The sequence below is a fragment of the Heterocephalus glaber genome, unplaced genomic scaffold, assembly GCF_053883595.1.
Source record: "Heterocephalus glaber isolate CG9 unplaced genomic scaffold, H.glaber_assembly_v1.0 deba00001538, whole genome shotgun sequence".
Classification (NCBI taxonomy): domain Eukaryota; kingdom Metazoa; phylum Chordata; class Mammalia; order Rodentia; family Bathyergidae; genus Heterocephalus; species Heterocephalus glaber.
The window spans coordinates 1065119-1086818 of record NW_028258333.1 but is presented as its reverse complement, the minus strand read 5'-3'; the positions used below and the strand labels follow the sequence as shown (position 1 = coordinate 1086818).

The 21700-nt window shown below is 46.3% G+C and overlaps 1 protein-coding gene across 6 annotated transcripts in view; it reads left to right on the top strand.

Moving 5' to 3' along the window:
• Positions 1-20499, top strand: part of Ctnnd2 (catenin delta 2) — an 871879-nt gene extending 851380 nt beyond the window's left edge. For all 6 annotated transcript variants that reach the window (XM_087189427.1, XM_004845189.4, XM_004845188.4 and 3 more), the window contains 4 exons: positions 2093-2219; positions 6617-6748; positions 12476-12549; positions 19317-20499. In XM_087189427.1, the coding sequence (XP_087045553.1) occupies positions 2093-2219; positions 6617-6748; positions 12476-12549; positions 19317-19577 (594 nt within the window). In that variant the 3' untranslated portion in view covers positions 19578-20499. The remainder of the gene's footprint in view (positions 1-2092; positions 2220-6616; positions 6749-12475; positions 12550-19316) is intronic.
• Positions 20500-21700: the final 1201 nt, after the last annotated feature.

Here is a 21700-nt window from a genome sequence, read left to right as displayed (position 1 = left end):
TGGAAGCCCCGGCCGCTGTGCTCAGGGTGTAGGTCCCAGCCCCTGCACATCCCCATCTGCAGCCACCCCAGCGCTCTCCACTCAGAGCCTCTCTCCCCCGACGCCACTTTATTTTCTCTTCCACACACTTACTAGCTCATCACATTTTAATAATAGCGTTTTTTACTTCTTACTTTTTGACTTAGAGTAGCGCTTCCAAAAGCTCAAGTCCCTCCTTGGTAAAATCAGCATAATGATATCTTCCACCTCTTGAGATGCTGAGAGACTCTTATGACATAGTAAATACCCAGTAAGTGCTAGGTAGTGGGTATTAAAATAATGTACTTCTCAACCACTATGGAGATTCCTCAAAAAACTAACTAGAAATTCCTCTTGACCCAGCTCTTTCCTTTCTAGGTATCTTCCCCAAAGCGTTAAAGACATCGTATTACAGTGACCCATGCATGCTGATGTTTACAGCAGCACAATTCGTAATAGCTAAATATTTAAAGTAGGCTATATGTCCATCAACAGGTGAATGGATTAAAAATGTGATATTCACACACAGTGGAGTACTACTCTGCCATGAAGATAAACTTGAGTCATTTGCAGGGAAATGGATCCACCTTGAGACCTTAATGTTAAGTGAAATAAGCTTAAATATCGCATGGTTTCTCTTATATGAGAAACTCAAAATATAAATAAAAAGCAAAATAAAAGGTAAATAGGAAATAGAAAGATCTTTATTATATGGGAAAGGGATCAGGCGATGGAGGGAGGAGACAGGGAAGGGAGGGGATGGAGATTAAACAAAAGAATTAGGGTGTGCTGTGTCCCTGCACCAACTTCCCATGAAGAATGCTATTGTTATGGACAATGTACTAATAAAAACCTTTAGGTTAAACGATAAGTTAGACCAGTGTTTTGAAGGTAATTATCATAGATTAAAAAGCACTAATAAAGTCATCTTATTTAAATTGAAAATAAATAAAATCATGTACTTCTCATCTTGGGCTCTATAGTACCAATCAAGTAGAACAAGACCAGTGAAAATTAGACAGAGACATGGATGTTGAAATGAGTATGAAGTATGTTCTTTATTAGTTTTCATCTAATAATATTTGCAATGACTCCTTAAAAAGCACTGAATCCCTTAGAAGACTAAACATCACTTCACCTCGCCACCCCCCACCCCCAAATCTAAATGAGTTGGAACCAGTTCTCTCTGGGAAGCAGGAACTAGGAGTGGAGTAGGTGATCTCCTTCATTATAATACCAATACTATTTGACACATTACTTTGATAGAAATACAATTAAATTTTAAAAGAGGCTGGAATTTAAATATGGGGACATATCAACAGGAGCTCTCTGGGGGGTCTTATTTGCTGTTATTATTTCCTTTGTTATGCTTTCTAAATTCACAGAATGATTCATTATATATTTATATGTTTTTATCACAAAAATGGTATGTACACTTTTCATATATTAGCTGGGTGTTCGGAAACTAATAAAGGTTGGCAAAATGTGTTCTGAACATGCTCTAAATTGAAAAGTGTGCTTTGCGGGGCACTAGAAGGTGTGGCAGTGGGGTATGCAAATACCCAGAGACAGGAGGTGGTGTCTATGGCAGAGTAGGAGGCTGGAACGGTCTGGCCAGGGAGGTGGGTGGGAAGGGAAGATGGCTCTGCTGTGCACTTGCTCACGGGTTGGTTGTATGGACAGAAGTGAGCACTTCAGGAAGACTCAAGGGGGTCAGGAGGAGGTGGACAGGGCTGCAGCCAGGTAGCAAAGTTAGACATCTTCAGGGTGGCCTGACATTCTGAGCATCATAATTGCATTTAATAAAAGCCTCTGGCCGAAAAAGGTTTGCAAAGAGACCGTTTACTTCACATTTGGGAAAGAAAGCAGGAGCTAAAAGCAGTCAGGCTGCGGGAGGAGGCTGTGTCTGCATTCTCCTGCCTCTCCGTTGGCCTGATGATATCCGTGGCTCCGTAATCTCTTCTGACATCAACTAGAAACGTTTTGCAAATTCAAATGCCCGGGACTCAGAAATGTCCAGAGGGGCAGAATTGCTCTGCCTTCCCGTTTAACAGGAGCCGTGTGTCTTTTGCAGGATGGATGGTCACAGTATCACTTTGTAGCCTCGTCGTCAACCATCGAGAGGGACCGGCAAAGGCCCTACTCTTCCTCCCGCACGCCCTCCATCTCCCCTGTGCGCGTGTCTCCCAACAACCGTTCAGGTAAGAGGCGCCAGGGTGGCCCAGGCCTCCCTCCTGAGCCCCACACAGAGGAGGGCGTCCTGATCCAGAGCCCGGCCAGAAATAGGAAGAGACTCTGTTTCCTTTTATGCCGTCGGCAGTTGTGTGTGTGTGTGTGTGTGAGTGTGAGTGTGTGTGTGTGTGTGAGTGTGAGTGTGTGTGTGTGTGTGAGTGTGTGTGCATGCAGTCAGGGCGAATCTCTCTCCAGCAGCTTCCGTCTGCATGAAATGCCCATCACCAACCTTCCTGCCGGAGAAACGACTGTCCAGAAACTCTCCAGGTTTGCACAGCAGGGTTTCCATGGGCAGTTTTTGAAACTTAAACTTTGAGTAGCATTTTCTGTTCTGTAATTGGAACACGAGAGTAAAGAAGACAGGAGGTGCCGTTTCCTCCTTTGGTGTGAATACGTTTGACATTTGTCATGGAAGCTTTCCTAACTATTCCATATCCAGTTAGCATTTTATCATCACCTACAGCCATTGATAAATTCTTCTTGTAACACTTAAATTTTTCTAGTTTTTTCACATTCCTATTGCTTAAGTTTTTTCTTTGTAAAAATACTTTACATGCTTTTCAGTCATTTTATACCATGCCAAAGACCAAAGGAAACAATGAAAGGTAAAACGTGAACACATTGTTTCGCAACATAAGTGGCATAGATTTTACTCTTCTTTTACTCGGTGTACATTCTTTAAAACTTCTCTTTCAATTTCTGCATTTTGCTTTTCCTCGGAGAATGAAGGATGCCTGTGGGATGCGATGCACCCAGATGCACCCAGATACCTTAGCTTTTCTATGACAGCTTGCTCTTCACTCTGCCCCGCCCTCCCTTTGCTGAGAAGATTGTTTTTCCTGAAAGAGCATCTCTGGGGTCTCAGTAGAGGACACTCTCCGGCAGCGTGGCATTGGGGTAGCCTCTGGTCTCTGAGGTCTACTGTAAAAGTTTACTCAGAATCTTGAGGAAAGCCGTAAGTGAATGGGGCACTCTGGACTGAGATAAAATGCCTTCCCCCAGGCCGTGGAAGCTTTTATGTCTGGGATGTCATGGATGCTTAGGACACTTAGTCCAGACCTAGTTTAGAATCAAGAGGGCTGGGCATTTAGCTCAGTGGTGCTGAGCTTGCCTCGAAAGCACAAGGTCCTGGGTTCGATCCCTGGTACCAAAAGAAAAGAATCAGGAGCCTCCCTGTCACCAGAGAAGCACAGAGGTGGCCTCTTTTTCTTCTTACTCCAAAATTCTGGGGCCAACTTGGAAAGACAAAGAACACTGAGTCTGAGGAACAGAAGGAGGGTGTCTTTAAAAGCTCTCATTATTCAGAACTGCAGCAAACCAAGCCATGCCAGGGAACGGGGCTGATGGAGTAAGTGGGAAGGCACCAGGGAATGCAAGTGCCCTCTTCTGGGGCCAGGCAAAGCTGGCGACAGGCAACCATTCAGCGAGCACTTGCTTGGTGTTTCCCAGGCCAGGCACACCAAGAACACCTACTAAACACTTGTTGGCATGATTTGATTTCTCCCAGAGCTTAATCCTGATTTACTGGGGGCTGGGAGCAGCGCCTCGGGTGAAGTCTCAGGAGATAATTACACACTTGGCGAGGCTTCATAAACACCACCCTCTGTGCGATATTAGGCTCTAATTTTAAGAGCTTTGGTCAAGAGCCTCCAAAATGTTATCCCTTCATGACTGCACAGTGGTGGCTCCTAAAAGGCCAGCCTCTGTGCGGGAAGACCCAGAGCAAAGACTCAAGGACAGTGGAGGACATTCCTGGAGGAGAGGAGCGGAGCAGCAGGAGGAGGAGGCCAGTGAGGTGCCGAGAGAACAGGCAGGGAGTGGACAAGGCACAGCCAGGTCAGAGGCTTGTTGGGGACTCAGTTGTCCTTGCAGAGGGGCCCCTTTGTGCCCCTGGACCCCCAGTGTTAATGAGCTGTAGTCTCCGCCTCTCACGCCCTCTGTCCCCCTCCCAGGGTGGAGATGGCCGACTCCCAGGCCTGATCTGTCCTGTCCCACCTTCTCCCCTCATCACACAGCTGGGCCCACACAGGCCTTGGGCCACATCACTGTGATGTCAGTTGTGCCTGGGCCAGTGGTGCTGCAGGCTCTTCTACCCTGGTACCCAGACCTTGCAGCCCCACTGGTGTTGATGAGGCTCCAGTACCAGTGTTTCAGTAGTCTCGGAGCTCCTTCTATGTGTCAGGTAAAAGGGCCAAAGACCAAGACCAGACCAGGCCACAACAAGCCTTTATTAGGGGAATAGATCTGCCGGGCTGTCTCTGAACAAAGGAGAGACAAAAGCAATATGGCCAGGGCAGGGAGAGTCTTTTATAGAGACTGGGGTGGGTTTTGTAGGGGCTGAGGTGGGGTTGAGTGAGGTAGTGACTAGGGAATGGAGGAGCCGGTGATGTCACTAGGTGGTAGGAGGTGAGCGAGTATTAGGTTACTCTCTAGGCGGGAACAGGGGCAGGCTGGGAAGAAGGGTTTATTCTTTAGTGGGAGCAGCCATCTTGGCATGACGTCACACAGGGGAGGGGCCAAGGCACCATAGGAAGAGGGCAGCTACAATACATAACAGCTGCTGAGGTAGTGGGAGACCTATCACTACGAAGCAGCCAGGGCTGGAAAATGTCCATCTCTTTACACGTCCCTTTCCTCACTGGACTGGGGCCCCCCGGTTCAGGAATGATACGTGCTTCCCATCTCTGCTATCCAAGGTGGCCTGCACAGGGCTCTCTCCATAGAAGACGCTGAGTTAGACAGACACAACCCATGACTGAGACATGAGAACAGGGGAGCATTCAGGGTAGGGGCAGGCCCAGGGTGCTGGGGTGGAGGGACCCTGCACACCGTGGGATTGATGTTACAAAAGGTTAACCAAGGCTTGGCTAAAAAGGGAGTTGTACACCAGCAAAGAAAAGAGGGCTCTTTGCTACAAATCAGAGTTTCCCCCAGGAAATCCTGGCTTTAACTTGTTAAATTTGCATTCTGAGAATCCTCCACTGAGAATCCAGACCCAGGGCTCCCTAAATTCCATGTAAGTCCTGGGATGAGCAAGAGGTGGTGCTGTCCCAGGGGAGCTTTGGTCCTGGGCTGAGCTCAGGTTGAGCTGGCTGCAACCCAGAATGTCCCACACCCCCAGGAGGATGAGGGGGCTGGTCCCCAACCCGGAACGCTTCCCCTCCTCTGGCACCTCACAGCCACAGGGCTATGAGTTGCTATCAATCCATTCCATCTCCCAAGACAAATAAACTTCAAGTTCAGCTTCTCTCTGTTTCTGCTGTCAGTCTGCTAAAGAATCACAGAATTCCCCCAGCATGGGTGGGAGGGTGCTCCTTGGACTACAGCCCATCTCTTTAGAAGTGGGGACACAGAGGGCTGGCAGAGCGAGTAGCTGAAATGTAAAGTGTGTACAAGAGCCTGTTGGGGTTTCCCTCAAAGAGTTGGAGCAAAGGTGCCCTGGCATAAAAGGGAGTTCACTCAGTCCTGCCCCGGCCACCTTGGGAGAAACTTGGTGAGCTGGGTGCTGTCAGCCCAAGTCTCCCTTTGGCGCAGTTGTTTCCTTATGCCTTCCTTTAGAGCCATTTCCAGGTGTCTCAAAATTTATGTCAAATTGCGTTTATTTTAATCATGGATTCTTCAATACCAGTACAGGTTGAATATCTCTTTTTCAAACTAGAAATGTTTTTGATTTCTGCTTCTTTTCTCTTTTTTTCGTCTTTCTTTTTAAATTTTGGAATAGTTGCATGTATATAATGCGATATCTTGGGGCTAGGACCCAAGTCTAACCACATAATTCATTTATGCTTCCTATGTACCTGATATACATAGCCTGAAGGTAATTTTATATAGTGTTTTTTTTTTTATCATTTTACCACAGTCTGTCTTATGAGGTCAGGTGTGGCATTTTCCACCTATCACATCAATGATCAGATTTTGGATTTTCAGATTAGGGATACTCAAGCTATAATAGCTCCTCTAAAACACATCTAATTTAAAAATAAAGGGAGGGAGAAAGGAAGAGAGAGAAAAGAGAAAGAAAGAAATGAGATTGGTCTCATTCTTAAAACTGCTGCAGGTACGTTGGGCCGCTCATGTCTCCAAAGGATTTCTCTCTAAGGAAGATGGCCCCAGACTGCAATCTTTCACTGCCCATCTCCAGGTCACATATGCCCCCTTAACTACAAAACACTGGTTTGTCACAGACTGAAGGAAGCTGATAAGGACAAGAGCAAAATCTACAAAAAAAATTAAGGAATCCATGCATACATATTGATGTATGTTGAGCTATGAGTATTTATGACCTTAACAATCTGCATGAAAAGATACACGTGCTAAGGAATGAGACAGAGGCACAGGAAGTCATCCTTCTCGTTTCTTTATGCAGCAAGTGCCCCAGCTTCACCTCGGGAAACGATCAGCCTCAAAGAAAGGAAAACGGACTACGAGTCCACTGGCAGCAACGCCACTTACCATGGAACTAAAGGCGAACACACTTCCAGGAAAGACGCCATGACAGGTGAGGCACCCCAGCACCTCTGCCCCTGTGGAGCAGGTGGGCAGGAACAGGGCAGAAGGCTGGGGCTTTGTGATGCACACCACACTTTGGAGCCCAGGAGGACTCCGTAGCTGTCAGGTCACTGGAAATGTTGACAGCCACCATCCCCATGCGCTGAACTGAGGACATTAAGCTGGAGGTATCTAAAGTCAGCACCTCAGTCCTAGCAAGAACTATGGGAACAGGTTCTCTGCACACATTTTATCACCATCTTTCCTTCCTGCTTGTTCAGCTCATATGCACACAGGCATCACCACAGATTTCTCTTCACTGGCACAACCCATGGAGGAGGAGACTCCAAGATGGTGGGTGTAGTATGGTTAGGCTTGCCCTTTAGGCATGGGGGGAAGGGAAAGAGAATAGAAGCAGAGGGCCAGAGAGGGAAAGGAAGAAAAGGGAAGGGAAGGGAAGGGAGAGGAGAGACTTAAATCCCTCAGAGCCATTGAGACATTTTCTCCTTTTGCATAATGCCAACCATTTACTAACAAACGTCTATGAAGCTTAATTAGAACTGATGAGCAGAGTTTCTGTGGGAAGGCATCACTCTTTTCTGCCCTTCATTCCTCATTGGTTCATTTTTACTCCCCAGTTGGGACACTAGGGAAGCCTAAATCAGTGCACGACTCCTGTCAGCTCCCTGCCCAGCACGCCCTGGCCCTCCTGTCTGGTAATTACGCCTGGGCTCCATTCACCGTCTGCTCCACATGGTTCTCCTTGGGGCATTCAGACTTCTCCAGGGTCTCTGTATATCTCTGACCTGTGGGGATGTTGCTATAGAGGGGCTTATACCTTAAAAGCAGAACTTCAGAGCCATGAGCTTCTAACCAGGGACCCACATGTTTCTTCGCCACCTGGACATGGAGATCTGTCCCTCCTGGAAATACACTATGAGCAAAAAAGCTTCAAGGGAACAGGCTCAGATTAGATCATCCATAAAACTGGGGTGCAACAGGCACAACGCTAAGCACATGCTGGGATCCTCTTATCAAGGGCATCTTGAAAGCACTGGGCACAGTTCTCTGATATTATTTACATGCAGATTTGCAGGGAAGCAGAATAGACAAATTGGATGATTTATTAAAATGTCTTCCAAACCCAGGATGGCTAAGATAAATTTTTCTAATAGCAAATGTATTTCCCCCAGCAGCAGTGAGTTTCCATGATAACTCTGCACAGCTGCATGCAGAAAAGTATAATAAAGATGGTTTTCATCCCCACCCCGTCCACATTCTGCCTCCACACGCAGACCCTACAAGGGAGTGCTTCGCCCTTGCTCCTGCAATGTCCCTTGAAAGCGAGAACTGAATTGATGGCAAGGCCATCACTTATCATTCTCTTTCACTGTTCTCCCCCATGAATGTTGCCCTAGTCATTGATGAACATGAACAAATAAAGTTGTGGGTCTAAATCCTCTGTCTCTGGAATGGAGGCATTCAGTAGAGGATCTAATTTGGACTGATTACCCTGAATGGGCAGTGCCACCAAATTCACCTTACCTACTCACCTTGTGGTTATTATGGCCCTGGGTGGTCTTAACACGCAAAGTCTGAGATGCTGAATTCAGTTATGGTGACAAGAATAATTGTGAGATCGATGGCATTGTTATCATTGAAGTTTAGTGTTGCCCTTTAATCCTCTGAACCAGTAGAATCATTCAGAAGGCTTCTAAATGTGAGTGTGTTTATGTTGAACTAGTTCCAAGGCCACATGATTGTGCCCTGCACACATAATAAAACACAAAATCTAATATGTTTCTGATGTTCGGTCTTTCTAGGAAAGAGCAAGGGGTTGGGCAACTCTGGTATTGAGATATATGTAATTGAGAGGTATGTAATTCTTCAAACTTATTTAGAGGCTTAAGCAGCTTTGCTCTAACTTACTTAAAAGTGTAATTCGGAATTACACCCTCAATCATGTAGCAAGCCCAGAAGAACATTAAGATCTTTATTGAATATGTTTATAGGGACAGTTCCTCGTAAGCTCATAAAAGCTAGTTATTGTCACAGCAATGGTGGTGCTGTTGAAGGAAGTGGCCATCACAGTGGCTTTGTGACCATGATGACGGCAGAGGTGAGGTGTCAGCGAGGGTGATGGAGCCAGAGGTTGTGTTCGCCCTCTTCTCTAGCAATATGAATTAAGTCCCCGGTCAAGCAAGTTGGGAGCCAGCATTTCTCACAGGAATAGAAAGGTTGAGTTGCCAAGCCTGCTCCAGAGCCCTTTAGCAAATTCTCGTCATTCAGATATTTACCTGAAAAATCAGATTTCTTGTGGACTCCACATCAAAAAAATAATTTTTTTTTCTCATTCGGGAATAAATCAAAGGGACAGAGTCTTGAGTGCACTGGAGCTACCTGAAATGCTGCCGTCTGCCTTGGTCCCGAGCTCTCTGCTGTGCGGAAGCCAGGGGAGGCCTCAGCCCCAAAATGCACCCCATGTGAGCTGAACGTGGCAGCACTTTCTCACCTGAGCTGTCCTAGTCTGTACTTAGCTCTAGAAATTGAGGTCCTCTACCCTCCTGTTCTGGATTCCTTTCCCAGCTTAGATGAAGCCCCTTGAATGTGTTCCCCCTCTGAGTCTCACTGCACTAAGAGGCCCTCAGGGAGCTGGAATCCGCTGTTCATTCAGGCGTGCCAGTTTTGACAGCTATTTCTGAGGTCATGGTTGCCTAGGAACCTCTGGTGTGTGGAAACTTGCCTCACCACAGGGCTGCAGGATCCCTGAGCTACGGGGCCTGACTTCTAACTCTATTCAGGAACCTCGCCCTCCCGTCTGAGCTTCCCAGATGCTTTTCATCAGGTCTGTGGTGTTTTTGCCAGTCTCTCTCTCTCCATGTGCCTGTTAAAGCCATTCTAATCTCCAGTGTGGATTCAGCTGGGAATTGTGTCTTCAGGGATGAGACAAAAAAGCAAGAAACATTTCTGAGTCCACCCCTCACTCAGACAGAGCAGGCAGAGCATCCGCGGAGGCCTCTGCTGCATGTGTATGCCAGGGTGGCTCCACCTCAACTTCACAGTCGTCTTTAACAGGGAAGGTTCAGCAAAGAACTTCCCGAGAACACCTTCTGCTCGGAGGCCACAAACACAACAGAGAGGGAGACCAAGAGTAGAGTGGTGCCAGTGTCCTACTTTCCCATAAGTGCAACAGACAAAAAGGTCACCTCATCCTTGAAGTGACATTGCCAATCATCAAATGATAGCCCTGCAGGCAGATTTTAGTGGGTTTTGTCTTCAGTCATTCACTTATTCAGCACAGAGAGCACTTAGTCCATGAGCACCTGCCGATTCCAGGCCTGTCCTAGGCTCTGCAGATATACACAAAGGTGACAAGACACAAAGTCCCTGTCCTCGTGGGGCTTCTGGTCTAGAGGTGAAGGTAGGCAATCCACAAGGTCACCTCACAGGGTAATGCAGCAGGACATTGCATAGGAGGAAGAAGCTAAACAGAGTAAGGAGGCCAGAGGAAGCCAGGTAGCAAAGCTACTTTTCCTGACAGGTTGGATCAACTTAATTGTCAACTTTATAGGCTCAGGAGCCACGCAGGGGATTAGCAAAGCACACACTTCTGCGTGTGTCTGATGGGTCTATATCTGCTCCCTGGTCCTTTCCTCTGTGGTGTGGTTCCCCTGCTCTACTCCCCAGCCACCGTGAGATGAACATGCCCCTCTGCTATGCTGGTCCTGCCATAGGGCAGCCAACCATGGACTGAATCCCTTAAAACTGTGTGCCCAATTAAACCTCTCCTCCTTTAGGCTGTGGATGTCAGGCGCTGTGACCCAGTACCTAATACCTGCCTTGGGCAAGGAAAAGACATTAGAGCTGATACCTAAATACTAACAAGGAGGCAGCCAGTCCAATGAGTCCCAGGGAGAAAGATGAGCAAGTCCCACCTCCCTGAAGCCATACAAACTTGGCTTAGCAGTGTAGGAAGCAGAAGCAGTAGCTAGGGCTCTGTAAGGAGAGAAAAGGGAGAGAAATGCTGTGGACAGTTAGACAGGGGTCAGTCACGTGGAGCGAGGAGCAGTCACAGGGTGGAGGGCACTGCAGCATCAGAAGAAGAAGGAGTGGCGTAATCCATTTTGTACAACTCCATGATACTTCTGCCTGTTAGGAATGGAGTGAATGGAGCAGAGCTGGGTAGATAGGAAGCTGGACCATCATGGAGGATTTAGTGGTTCAGGAGAGAGATAGTAATGTCCACAATACAACAGACAGAAGTGATGTACGTTGAACTAGAAAAGATAGCAGACTGAAGATTTTCACCCTCACTTTCTAAGTTAAATTTCCTAAGAGGAGTTTTGTTACACAGCTATTATGTGCCTCTAGGCAATAATCATGGGTGGCGTGAACTTAAGCTTTGATAGGCTGTGCTAACTCAGTGTGTCTAGCAGTCTGATCCCTGGCAGATTAGACGCATTGTGATTACATTTCATTATGCCTTACATTCTGGAAGCAAAGTGTCTTAGTTACTGTCCCATCACCGGGAAACAATATGAGACTCCCACAACTTAAAGAAGAGAGGTTTATTTTGACTCACAGTTTTAAAGGGTTCATTCCATGGTTGGCTGGCTCCAAGGCAGAAATAGCATGGTACAAGGGTGTGGCAGAGGAAAGCTGCTCACATCATGGCGGCCAGGAAGTGGAGTGAGAGAAGGGAGGAGCCAGGAAATGAGACACACTCTGCCCAGTCACAGCCCCAGTGAGCTCTCTGCTCTGACCAGGCCCCACCTCCTAAGAGCATATTCCTCCACAAACTCTTCAGTAGATAAGCAAACCCATTATCCAATCACCATCTGAAGTCCACCCCTGAAAACATGAGGTTTAGGGGGACTATTTCAGATCTAAATCACAACACAAAGGATAAGCCCTTCCTGCTTCTTGAGGTTTGAGGTTGGTTGTTTCGCTTTGGTTTTTATGTCCCATTGACACTTGACAAACAGCTCTTGCCAGAACACTCTTAGACCATGACCTTTCAGCAACTTTGAGGGAAGTAGGACCCCGAGCCCCTGTCTGGACCTATGGCATGTGCCTCAGGGGTTGCAGGTGAGAAAGTAGCAGGTAGACCCCTTTTCCAGGACCCTGGAAGTGACAGGTCTTCCTTCTTTCCTTTCAGCCAGCTCTCCGCTGGGCCAGAGGCAGGCTGAGGACTCTTGCTCCAACAGAACTCCAAAGCTGCAGCCCTCCAGGAGTGCAGGAGACATTTGGGGGGCGCTCTCTGCCTGTCCTCAGGGCCTTTAAGAAATGAGCTGTCTGGAAGATGATCAAGCACTTCTGTGAGCTCAGATTAGAAACTTTATTTTTGTCATTCTCCAGCTAAAAACTAGGCTGCTGACACAGACTCCTGCATGCTTCAGTGCAGGTGACAAGCTTTTATTACCCACCAGTTTTCAGTAGGAAAGAAGGCAATAAAACTTGCAAGATGACCATCTGTTTGCTGCACCTGCCCTGACCCTGTCTGCAATGTGAACGTTACTGGAAGAGGCTGACAGCTTTGCGAGTTTATAAAATAACTGTTCCTTGTTCTGTATATCTGTATGTGAAATGAGGCTCAGGACCCTAGAATTTCTTCCATTTGAAATGGTCTGTGAGAAATTGAGCTTTTCCAGGGCAGGAATTTGCCTCCATAACCCTCATTCCTCACTTGAAATCTTGCTTCCTTGGCTAATTTTCTTTTGCTTTCCTTTGCTTTTAGCTCAGAACACTGGAATTTCAACCTTGTATAGGAATTCATATGGTGCACCCGCAGAAGACATCAAACACAACCAGGTAAAGGAGTGGCAGCACGACTATGTTCTGTTTTCGGACAGTGAAATGACCTAGAATTTTAAAAAATAGATTAATTTCTATGCCATATTCATCCAGAACTGAAAACAAACATTCCCTGAGGCTCTGGGCTCACGTCTGTCCACCACGGGGCCACCACGGGGATCTGAATGCGGTTTGTCCCTCGGGCATTCACACCCTGGAGGCTCTGTCTCAGTCTCCAGTGTCGAGGTTGCAGGACCTTTAGAAGTTTGGCCTTGGGGAAGGTCTCTGGGACCCTTGTAAGTGGTCAGAGCACTTCTCAGTGGACCCTGAGGTAGTTCACTCAGGAGCCCTTCCCTCGCTCCACTTTGTGCCTTGCCCTGTGACATCTACCTTACATCACTTCATGCCGTCGGCCACGAGGTCCTCACCACATCTAAGCCAGTGCCAGCACTGTGCCCTTGACTCTCCAGAACTGTGATCTATTTAGACCTCTTTCCTTAGAGAGCTACCTAGTCTCTGGTGTTTCGCTATAGTAATGAAAAAATGGACTCATAGGTGTGAAGCTAAAAGAACTGCCCAAATAGCCAAGTGTAAGGTACCAGACCCTAGAAAGCAATTGCCTGATTTCTGGGCAGGTAATGAGCAGCTCCTGTTATGCTGCCAACTTTGATTAGGAAGAAAGCGTTCAATATCCATGGAGGTTACCAATAACATGGACACGTCAATTCCATATAAACAGCTACACAGAATACCCTGAGTGTGCCCTGCTGCTGCTGCTGTTAGCACTCCTCAGAGTCTGACTGGGGAACGAGCACAGCCCTTACATGGAGCCTGTTACAAGCACAGGAGGCTCCGGGGGCCCCACACTCACCCATCCAGCTCTCCTACAGCAGAGCTGCATTTTAACAATTACTCAGTGCTTCGTGCCTCATTCAAGATTGAGGAGCACTTTACAGCACTTAAGAACCAATCTGGGTGTGGGTGTGGGGTGTTTGTGTTTGTTTGTCTGTGTGCATTTTATTCAACATTCACTGACGACTCATTTTCTCTGTGGTTCCACGGGAAGTAGGACAGCAAAGAGCCACAGCCTCTGCCTCAAGAACCTTGCATTCCTCTCACTTGCAAGATGGGCTTCCTAGCAAGTGTGGCTCCTCCTAGCTGTTTCCCACAAATAACCCTCTAGACCAGCTTCTAAGGGTGTCTTATGTGGGCACCCTACTTCAGGGAAGTTAGGCTGAGAAGGTAAGTTGGAAAGCCAGTACCTAATCCGAAGAACCAGAGGAAAGGAAACACACAGAGGAAGTGAGTGTCTGGGGCGGCTCCTTCACACCCTCTGGGACAGCTGCTGTCCTGCTCCTGCAGCTGGCAGTGTCCTGTGACCGGTATCTGTGCAGGACCATTTTCAAGGGAGGTCACTGAACTGTCCCTTATACCTTACATTATTTTTTCCTCTAATCACCCGTGCGCAGGAGGCATGATCGTCAGCATAGGAGCTGGCCTTTTACCTTTCATTTTCCAATCCATGTTTAGCCACTCTGGATGACACCTGGTGTTTGTGACCCCCTGGTAAAACCAAGGCCCCATGGCCTGCTTGACATGTCACTAACAGCTAATCAGCCACCCCTCAGTTCTGGTCTTTGCTAAAAGCAGAGAAGCCAATGAATAAATAAACTGGGTCTTGAGCACTAGAAAGGAGGTCACCAGAGCGGCCCCAACTATTTATATGCCAACATGCCTTCCTAAACATAAAGAAAAGCAGTCACAAATGTATTGGAAATGCCAACTCCTTTTATGGAAATCAACCATTTTTCCGGTGGCAAATACCATGACATTCGGTAAGTGCAGTGAGCAAACTGTCTCAGCTCTCCAAGAGAACTGTCAGGATATACTTTTGCATCCAGGAGTGGAAGATTAGTCTTTAGTTCCTCGGGTTGTGAGAAAGCCATCAGCAGTCAGAGTACTCCACAGCAGCTTTCATCTCCAGGGAATCCTGCTACCTTGGCAATGAAAACACATGCTGGAGAGGCCCAGAGATCCTTGGCATCTCACAGTAAGGTCACGGTGGGTTCCAAGAAACTGCCTCCCATCTGGATTCAGACGCCAGTCCACAATGGCTCTGGGGGGCACATGATTAAGAATATTCTGAGCAGTCGCTCAAATGAGAATCAGTGCATTGAGATGGTTTTCCCGACACAAGAGTGAGCTCAGCCGGGCGTTGCTTTTCCCCGGCATTCTCGGACTGTACTTTATGAAGTCTGAGAAGGCTATGGAAACACACACACAATTCAAACAAGTTCCACATCCTTGCTAGCACTTGGGAGGTCTCAGGCAGAGCTGAGTCCTGTGGTCCTAGCTTGGTGTCATTGATAAGCCCTCATGGGTACCAGCTAAGGAATGCAAGTAACTGGGCTGTTTGCCCTATTCTAAAATCAAGCAGTGTTTTCAAATATCCATCAAAGAGTTTTTTCCCACTCAAACTTTCCAAGGAAATTATGATTTCCTTGGAGATCACAACAGGCCAAGCACATAGTAGGGTCATGCTTTAGAAAGATTCATTCTCATCAGAAGAGACTCACTCTGCAAAACCAGCATTACCCATCCGGGGCAGTGCCACCATGACCCAACCTTAAAGGCTGCACCATCTGGACCACAGCACCCAAGGGACCAAGCTTCCAGCACAGGGACTTTGGGAGGCAACAAACTACATCCAGCCCACTGCACTGGCAAATGTGGTGGGAAGTCACACAAGGAAGTCTTCTGTTAGTGCGCTAATGGAGTTGGAAAGTCTTTGGATCCATCCTTCAGAATTTAGAATAAACATTCTACGATTGAGGGAAATTTCAACGAAGGGAACTTCATGGAAACAGGAACACGGGACAAGCACAGTGTGGGCCCCATTAACCCCACATGCGCTGCTGGTCATCCTTCCCCGTCCTGGAAGAAAGGTTGCCTAAAGGTGAAGCCAATGACAACTGCCTCAGGCTCCTGGAAGACCAGGGCTTCTCTAGATCCCAGCCATCATCCAAATCTAGAAATACCCAGTGCTGCACAGGAACATCATTCTGCTTCCTTCATAGACATCTGCTTTATGCAAACTGTGCAATATTCTTTAAATGCATCTATTATTAGCTATGCTATGGGGAGGGCTTATATTTGGGAGCATTTCATCTGCCAACTTTTGAATGCTTTCAGATATTCCCCTAGAGAAATGTATAAACTGCAGCCAGCATTTCCCCTGTGATGTGTTCCGTCAGCTGAATCTCATGTCACCAGATGGGTGAGCAAATCCAGTCCCTGCAACCTCGGCCACACCATCCATCACCCTAGGTGGTGTGTTCTGCACACATTCAGGACGGGGCGCTAGACCTCAGGAGAAGGTGGTGTGGCTTCCCATATACATTGTAGATGACGAAGTAAGGGATTTGTCTAGAAAGCTTATGCCCAACTCCAAACCATCTGCCAACCAGAGGCAATATGACAACAGTAAAAATTTTGAAACAAGTTGTCCATAAAAGTGAAACCAGCAGCCACTCTGCAGGAAAGCCATAGCCTTGTGAGTGATTTCCCCAGGACCTTCCTGCCTTCAGCACTGCATCCTCTGGCCACAGAGACCAGCACAAAAAAAAAAAAAAAATGCACCTCCTTTTGGTTTCCTTTATCCACAGACCTCCTTTCTTATCATAGGGCCTGCAGTCAGTTGAGTGAGGACCGCACTCCAAGTTTAGCAACCATGGTTCTGTTAGTGTGGTAAAGACAACATGGGCCTTAGGGTCAGCCACACACATTCTCTAATTCCATTGCCAAAGCACCACTCACCATGGTGAAGCTGCTTCACTACTCTGAGCTTAATTTGTTCACCTATAAATGGAAACTGGGTGGGTGGATGGATGGGTGGATAGGTGGATGGATGGATGATGGATAAACGGAAGGCTAGATAGATGGATGATAAGAAGGAAGATAGAGGACACAGATGTAGATATAAACAGACATACATGTACATATATGGCCCTTGAGGATTAAACAAGTAAATATGGGGCTTGCTGAAATTAAAACATACTAGTTCTAGTAGGTTCTAGTTCTTTCCTAGTACAGGTTTTCCTTTGTGTGCTCCACACTTGGACAGCAGCCCAGTGTCAGAGTGGAGACATCCCCAGGGGGTGTGCACCCCTTTGAGGAATGGCAAACAGCACCCCACCTGTGCACACAGTCAGAGACCTGGTTTGAGCAGACATTTCGGCTTAATCCCAAATGTCCCTCTCATCCTCAGGCTCTTGGGCTAACAAAGGTTTATTTATGCTCTATGGACATTTGGACTTTGGTGGGGAGACAGCACCCTCATTCATTCAGACACTACTAACTAGAAGTGCAGGGCAAACTGGACAGCTGTTGAGATGAAGTGCACTACTTTGCAGAACTGGTCGATCGTGAGTGTAAATCAATTACATATAAAAGATGGGGTTTCACTTAGTTGAGGGAAGAGTTACTAGTGGTCCATTAAAGGCATTCACGTCCACATACCATGCTAATTACAAATCATTATTTATTAACTTAGGCCAATTTCTAGAGTTAAACTGATAGAGAATTACCAAATCTGCTAGAAAATGATCAAACGGTATGTCTTTAGGAGTGTTTCATAATTCAGGCCAGACCCCCTCCGCAGTGACTGCACATTAGCAGGGCTTCATGTGTCCCTGCTGTAGGGGGTCCCCTTCTCCCTATCCCTTGGGAGGCTCTGCTCACTTTGGGGATGGGTACTCGGCAAGGAACCCAGAGGCAATCGGAAGGGGAAGAGTTGGTTCAACTCCCAGATGCAAATGCTAATATATACATTATCGGCCCACGGACACTCTTTGTCTTCCTCTCAAGCAGGGGAACTCATTCCTGACTCCATGTATCTCAAAGGCTTCTGTAATCCCTTGATTCCTCTAAGCCCCTACATCAGACAGTAGCCAGCAGATGATAAGAACATAAACAGGAAATACTGAGGAGTCATCTCTGTAGAACCCTCTCCCCTCCCCTCCCCAGTCAGAAGCTTCCTAGTCTCACAGAGTCCTGGAGTTCAGTCCGTTCTCATGTGAAGCAAGTTAGGAAACACCCTGTTCTCCAGCATTGCTTAGGAAGGTGTGACGGGGAAGCCAGGGGAGCCTCAGTGCCTGTGTGCACTTGAAGGTGAGACACCTGGTGTCATCCCTCTGCACCGGTAGGGTAACTCTTCTGTGAGCATGACACCAAAATAAATACAAGAAGATGACAATAAACTACTCACATTCTATAGCTTCTAGTCTATACTTCTTTAATTTAAAAAACCTATCTAGTAAACTGGTGTCACTATTATGGCAAACTATTTGGTGGTTCCTTGGAAGGTTCAACTTAGAATTACCCTTTGAATCACTGCTAGGTACACATACCCTAGAGAACCAAAAGCAGAGACTCAAGCATGTACTGGCACACCCATCTTCCTGGCAGCATAATTCACAATAGCCAAAAGGTAGAAGGAAACCAAATGTCCATCCATAGGTGAATGATAGACAAAATCCGGTATGTCCATATAAGAGAATATTATTCAGCTGTGAAAAAGAAGGGAATTCTGACACATGCTGCAATGTGTATGAACCATGAAGACATCATGCTGAGTGCAAAAGGGCAGGCACACAACAACAAATACTGTGTGACTCCACGTACATGAGACTCCTAGAAGGGCAAATTCATGGAGACACAAAGTAGGGTGGAGGTTGCTAGGGGATGGGAGGAGGATGGAGATTTACATTTAACAAGTGCAGACTCCTTCCTGTTTGAGATGATGAAACAGTCATGGAAATTGGTGGTGATGATGATTTCCCAATACTGCCATCTTGCTTAATGCCACTGAGTTTCATGCCTCAGGATGGTTAAAATGGTCAATTGTATGTCATTTTACTGCACTAACAGTAAAGAAAAGGATTATGGATAATGATAGCACGTGGGCTCAGGAACCAATTCTAAAGAGAATGATGTGCTATTACACAATAGGACATTATTGAGCCACAAAAAGAAGGAAATTTGTCATTTGCAGCAACATGGATAAGACTAGAGCTCATTGTGTCCAGGGAGTAAGCCAGGCACCAGTGTTGCATGCTCTCAGCTTACAGTTGATTTCACAGAAGAAGTGACAGAGTGTGTGTGGGGGGGGCGCATAACAGGAACCAGAACCCCGTCAGATAGGAGGAGCAAGTGCTAGTGTTCTGCAGCACAGTAGGGTGGGCACCGTGCAACATAGCTTCCTGAAAGTTTTATGAAGACTTAGGAGAGGGGAGTTTGAAGGTTCCCAACACAAAGAAATGATGATCGCTGCAGGAGACAGACAGAAATGTCAATTCCCCTGACTCGAACATGACACTCTGTTTACATAGGTCAGGTTATCTCACTTCGCTCCATAAGTATGTACATTTCAAAAATAAAATAAAATTAAGAAGGAAAGGCCATGGCCATTGGCAGTATTCAGAGAGCAGATGCAGGTTCATGGTCTGCCTTTTTGTTTGGGGAGTTTTGTGGCAGAGGGCATGTTGTTCAGTTTTGCAGCCCTGAGGATTGAACCTATAGCCCTTATACTGAGCTATATCCCTAGCCCTTTTTAATTTTATCTTTATTTTGAAACAGGGTCTCATTAAGTCTCTCAGTTGCTCAGGCTTGTGATCCTCCTGCCTCAGCCTCCCAAAGCATTGCTGGGATTACAGGCTGCACCACCATCCCCAGCTTCAGAGCCTGTCTTTGAAGAAGGTAACCTTGTGTGGCCCTTCTCCCTGCAGGTGTCCGCACAGCCTGTCCCTCAGGAGCCCAGCAGGAAAGACTATGAGACCTACCAGCCGTTTCAGAATTCCACAAGAAACTACGATGAGTCCTTCTTCGAGGACCAGGCCCACCACCGCCCCCCGGCCAGCGAGTACACCATGCACCTGGGCCTCAAGTCCACCGGCAACTACGTCGACTTCTACTCCGCTGCCCGCCCCTACAGTGAACTGAACTATGAAACGAGCCACTACCCAGCCTCCCCCGACTCCTGGGTGTGAGCAGCCGGGCACAGGGCGCTCCGGGAACCATGCATGTGCATGCCTACCACGAGACATTCCTTTTTCTGTTTCTTTTTTCTCTGCAAATTTAGTTTGTCAAAGCCTGTTCCATAGGAAGGCTGTGATAACCAGTAAGGAGATCTTAAGTGCTATTTTAGAGAACTAAATGCCTTGAGAGTTAACTCGGAGACCAATAGAAAGCTAAAGCAATCCTAGATCTGACCATGTGCAGCGCCTTTCTAGTTTGAGCTGTAGAGGATAAAAAGTGCTTTATACTGAATGTGGCTCCCGGGAGGGGGGCAGGACAGTCAGGGTGGCAGGCGGGGAGGTTACCGTTAAGCACAAGACAGAAGAGTTTACACACGTTATGGGGGACGGCTTCTCACACTCCGTTTACTCTCTCCATCTGTTGTGACTCTAGGCTTCAAGTTTCACCGAGGTTCCTCTGTACAGCAAGATATTTCTTGCTTTTTGTTAATGCATTGTTGTAAAGTATTTGATGTACATTACAGATTAAAGAAGACAACCGCATTGTGTATATTACACCAACGCCGCTGTGTTTCCTCATCTATGGTTCTAAATATTGCTTCAATTTCAGACTTTTGAAAGATGTATGGAGTTCCAGTTTTTCTTTTCTTTTCTTTCTCCCAGTATGTTTTAACACAAAAAAAAACAGGAAAAAAAAAGGATATTTAGCAGTATTGTTCGTTCTGATATGTGAATTTGTTAGTGGCAACTAAAAACAAGGCATTCAGCAGTTTCTGATGATTAACATACATCATTCCACACTCCTTGTCAACAAAGTGCTTTTTCACTGCCTAAAATTTTAGATGTAGATATTTGAAATAGATTTTTTCATTTATACCAGTTTTCTTTATGATGATACAGTGTTAAAAGAAAATAAATTACAATTGATCTGTCATCCATATTTGCAAAGAATGTCTATTTCCAAGGACCTATCCTACAAAACATACATCCTTGCTTGTGTGTGTGTGTGTGTGTGTGGGTGTGCGCATGTCCACGTATGTATAAAAATGACCTATGTGAGATCTTGCTTTGATAGAAGCGCTTTCATTTGCTGTTCATCCTGTACAAACTTTGTTTTTGGATTTTAGGATCAATGTACATCAGTTTGTTCCTTTTGTACTGTATCTAATCTTCTGACCATCTAGTGACTCAGGATCTTAGGCCAGTTGAAGTGAAGTTATAGGATTTTCACACATTCACACATTCTTGGATACCAACTCTTCCTACAGGTCAATTTCCTTCCACGTTTTATGCCCTCAAACACTACATGGCCAACTCAATAATTTCACTTTGGGGCCAATTACTTGAAGTATCCACAGAAAATGTAAACTGCTCACCTTACTCACCCCAAACTCTTTTGCTCGTGTGGCAGGGAGCAGTAGACAATTATGGACTAGATGATTAAAATTGAACTTGAAGCTTAATGTTAAAGACTAGTGGTTAACAGAGCTACGAAACAAGGCTAACCATTTCAAAGAACACGGGCTGTGGGTAAATTAGCTTTGCTCTTTAGATGCAAGTGACTGAGGCCATAGGTGCCTAGTAAATGTTAACTGTTATTGGAAAAAATAAAAAAATAAATAACAAAAGAAATTGGCTGCCATCTTCCTTTAAAACTTGCTCCCATTCACTCTATGTGGTTTAATTCCACTCAAAGGCTAACAACAACGGTTCCTTCTCCAAATTTAACAACAGGATACTTTATTCATGCCTATCTTTGGAAATAAAAATGTTGATTCCCAGAATAAAGCAGCAGAAAGAAATTGGCATATGAATTTTCCTACAAATTACATATAAGTTGGACCTTGTTGCTTTACTATAGGACTTCGTGTTTATGGGTTCCCGCAAAGAAATGACCTCACCCCTCTAGGGAGAGATAAATATGTAGCATTGAGGACAGTGCTGGCACTTGGTCTGTGTCATAGAGTCAAACTGTCAAGTTCATGAAGGCAGAGGGCATGGGATAGACATTGCTATCCATAACCTAACAGCTGGTCAACTTTTCCAGAGGTGAGCAAAAGGAAGCAATCCTCTCTCAGAGTCCTGCAAAGGGGAATTAATGCCCGTGCTAAGAAAGCCCTTCCAGCAGGAATTGC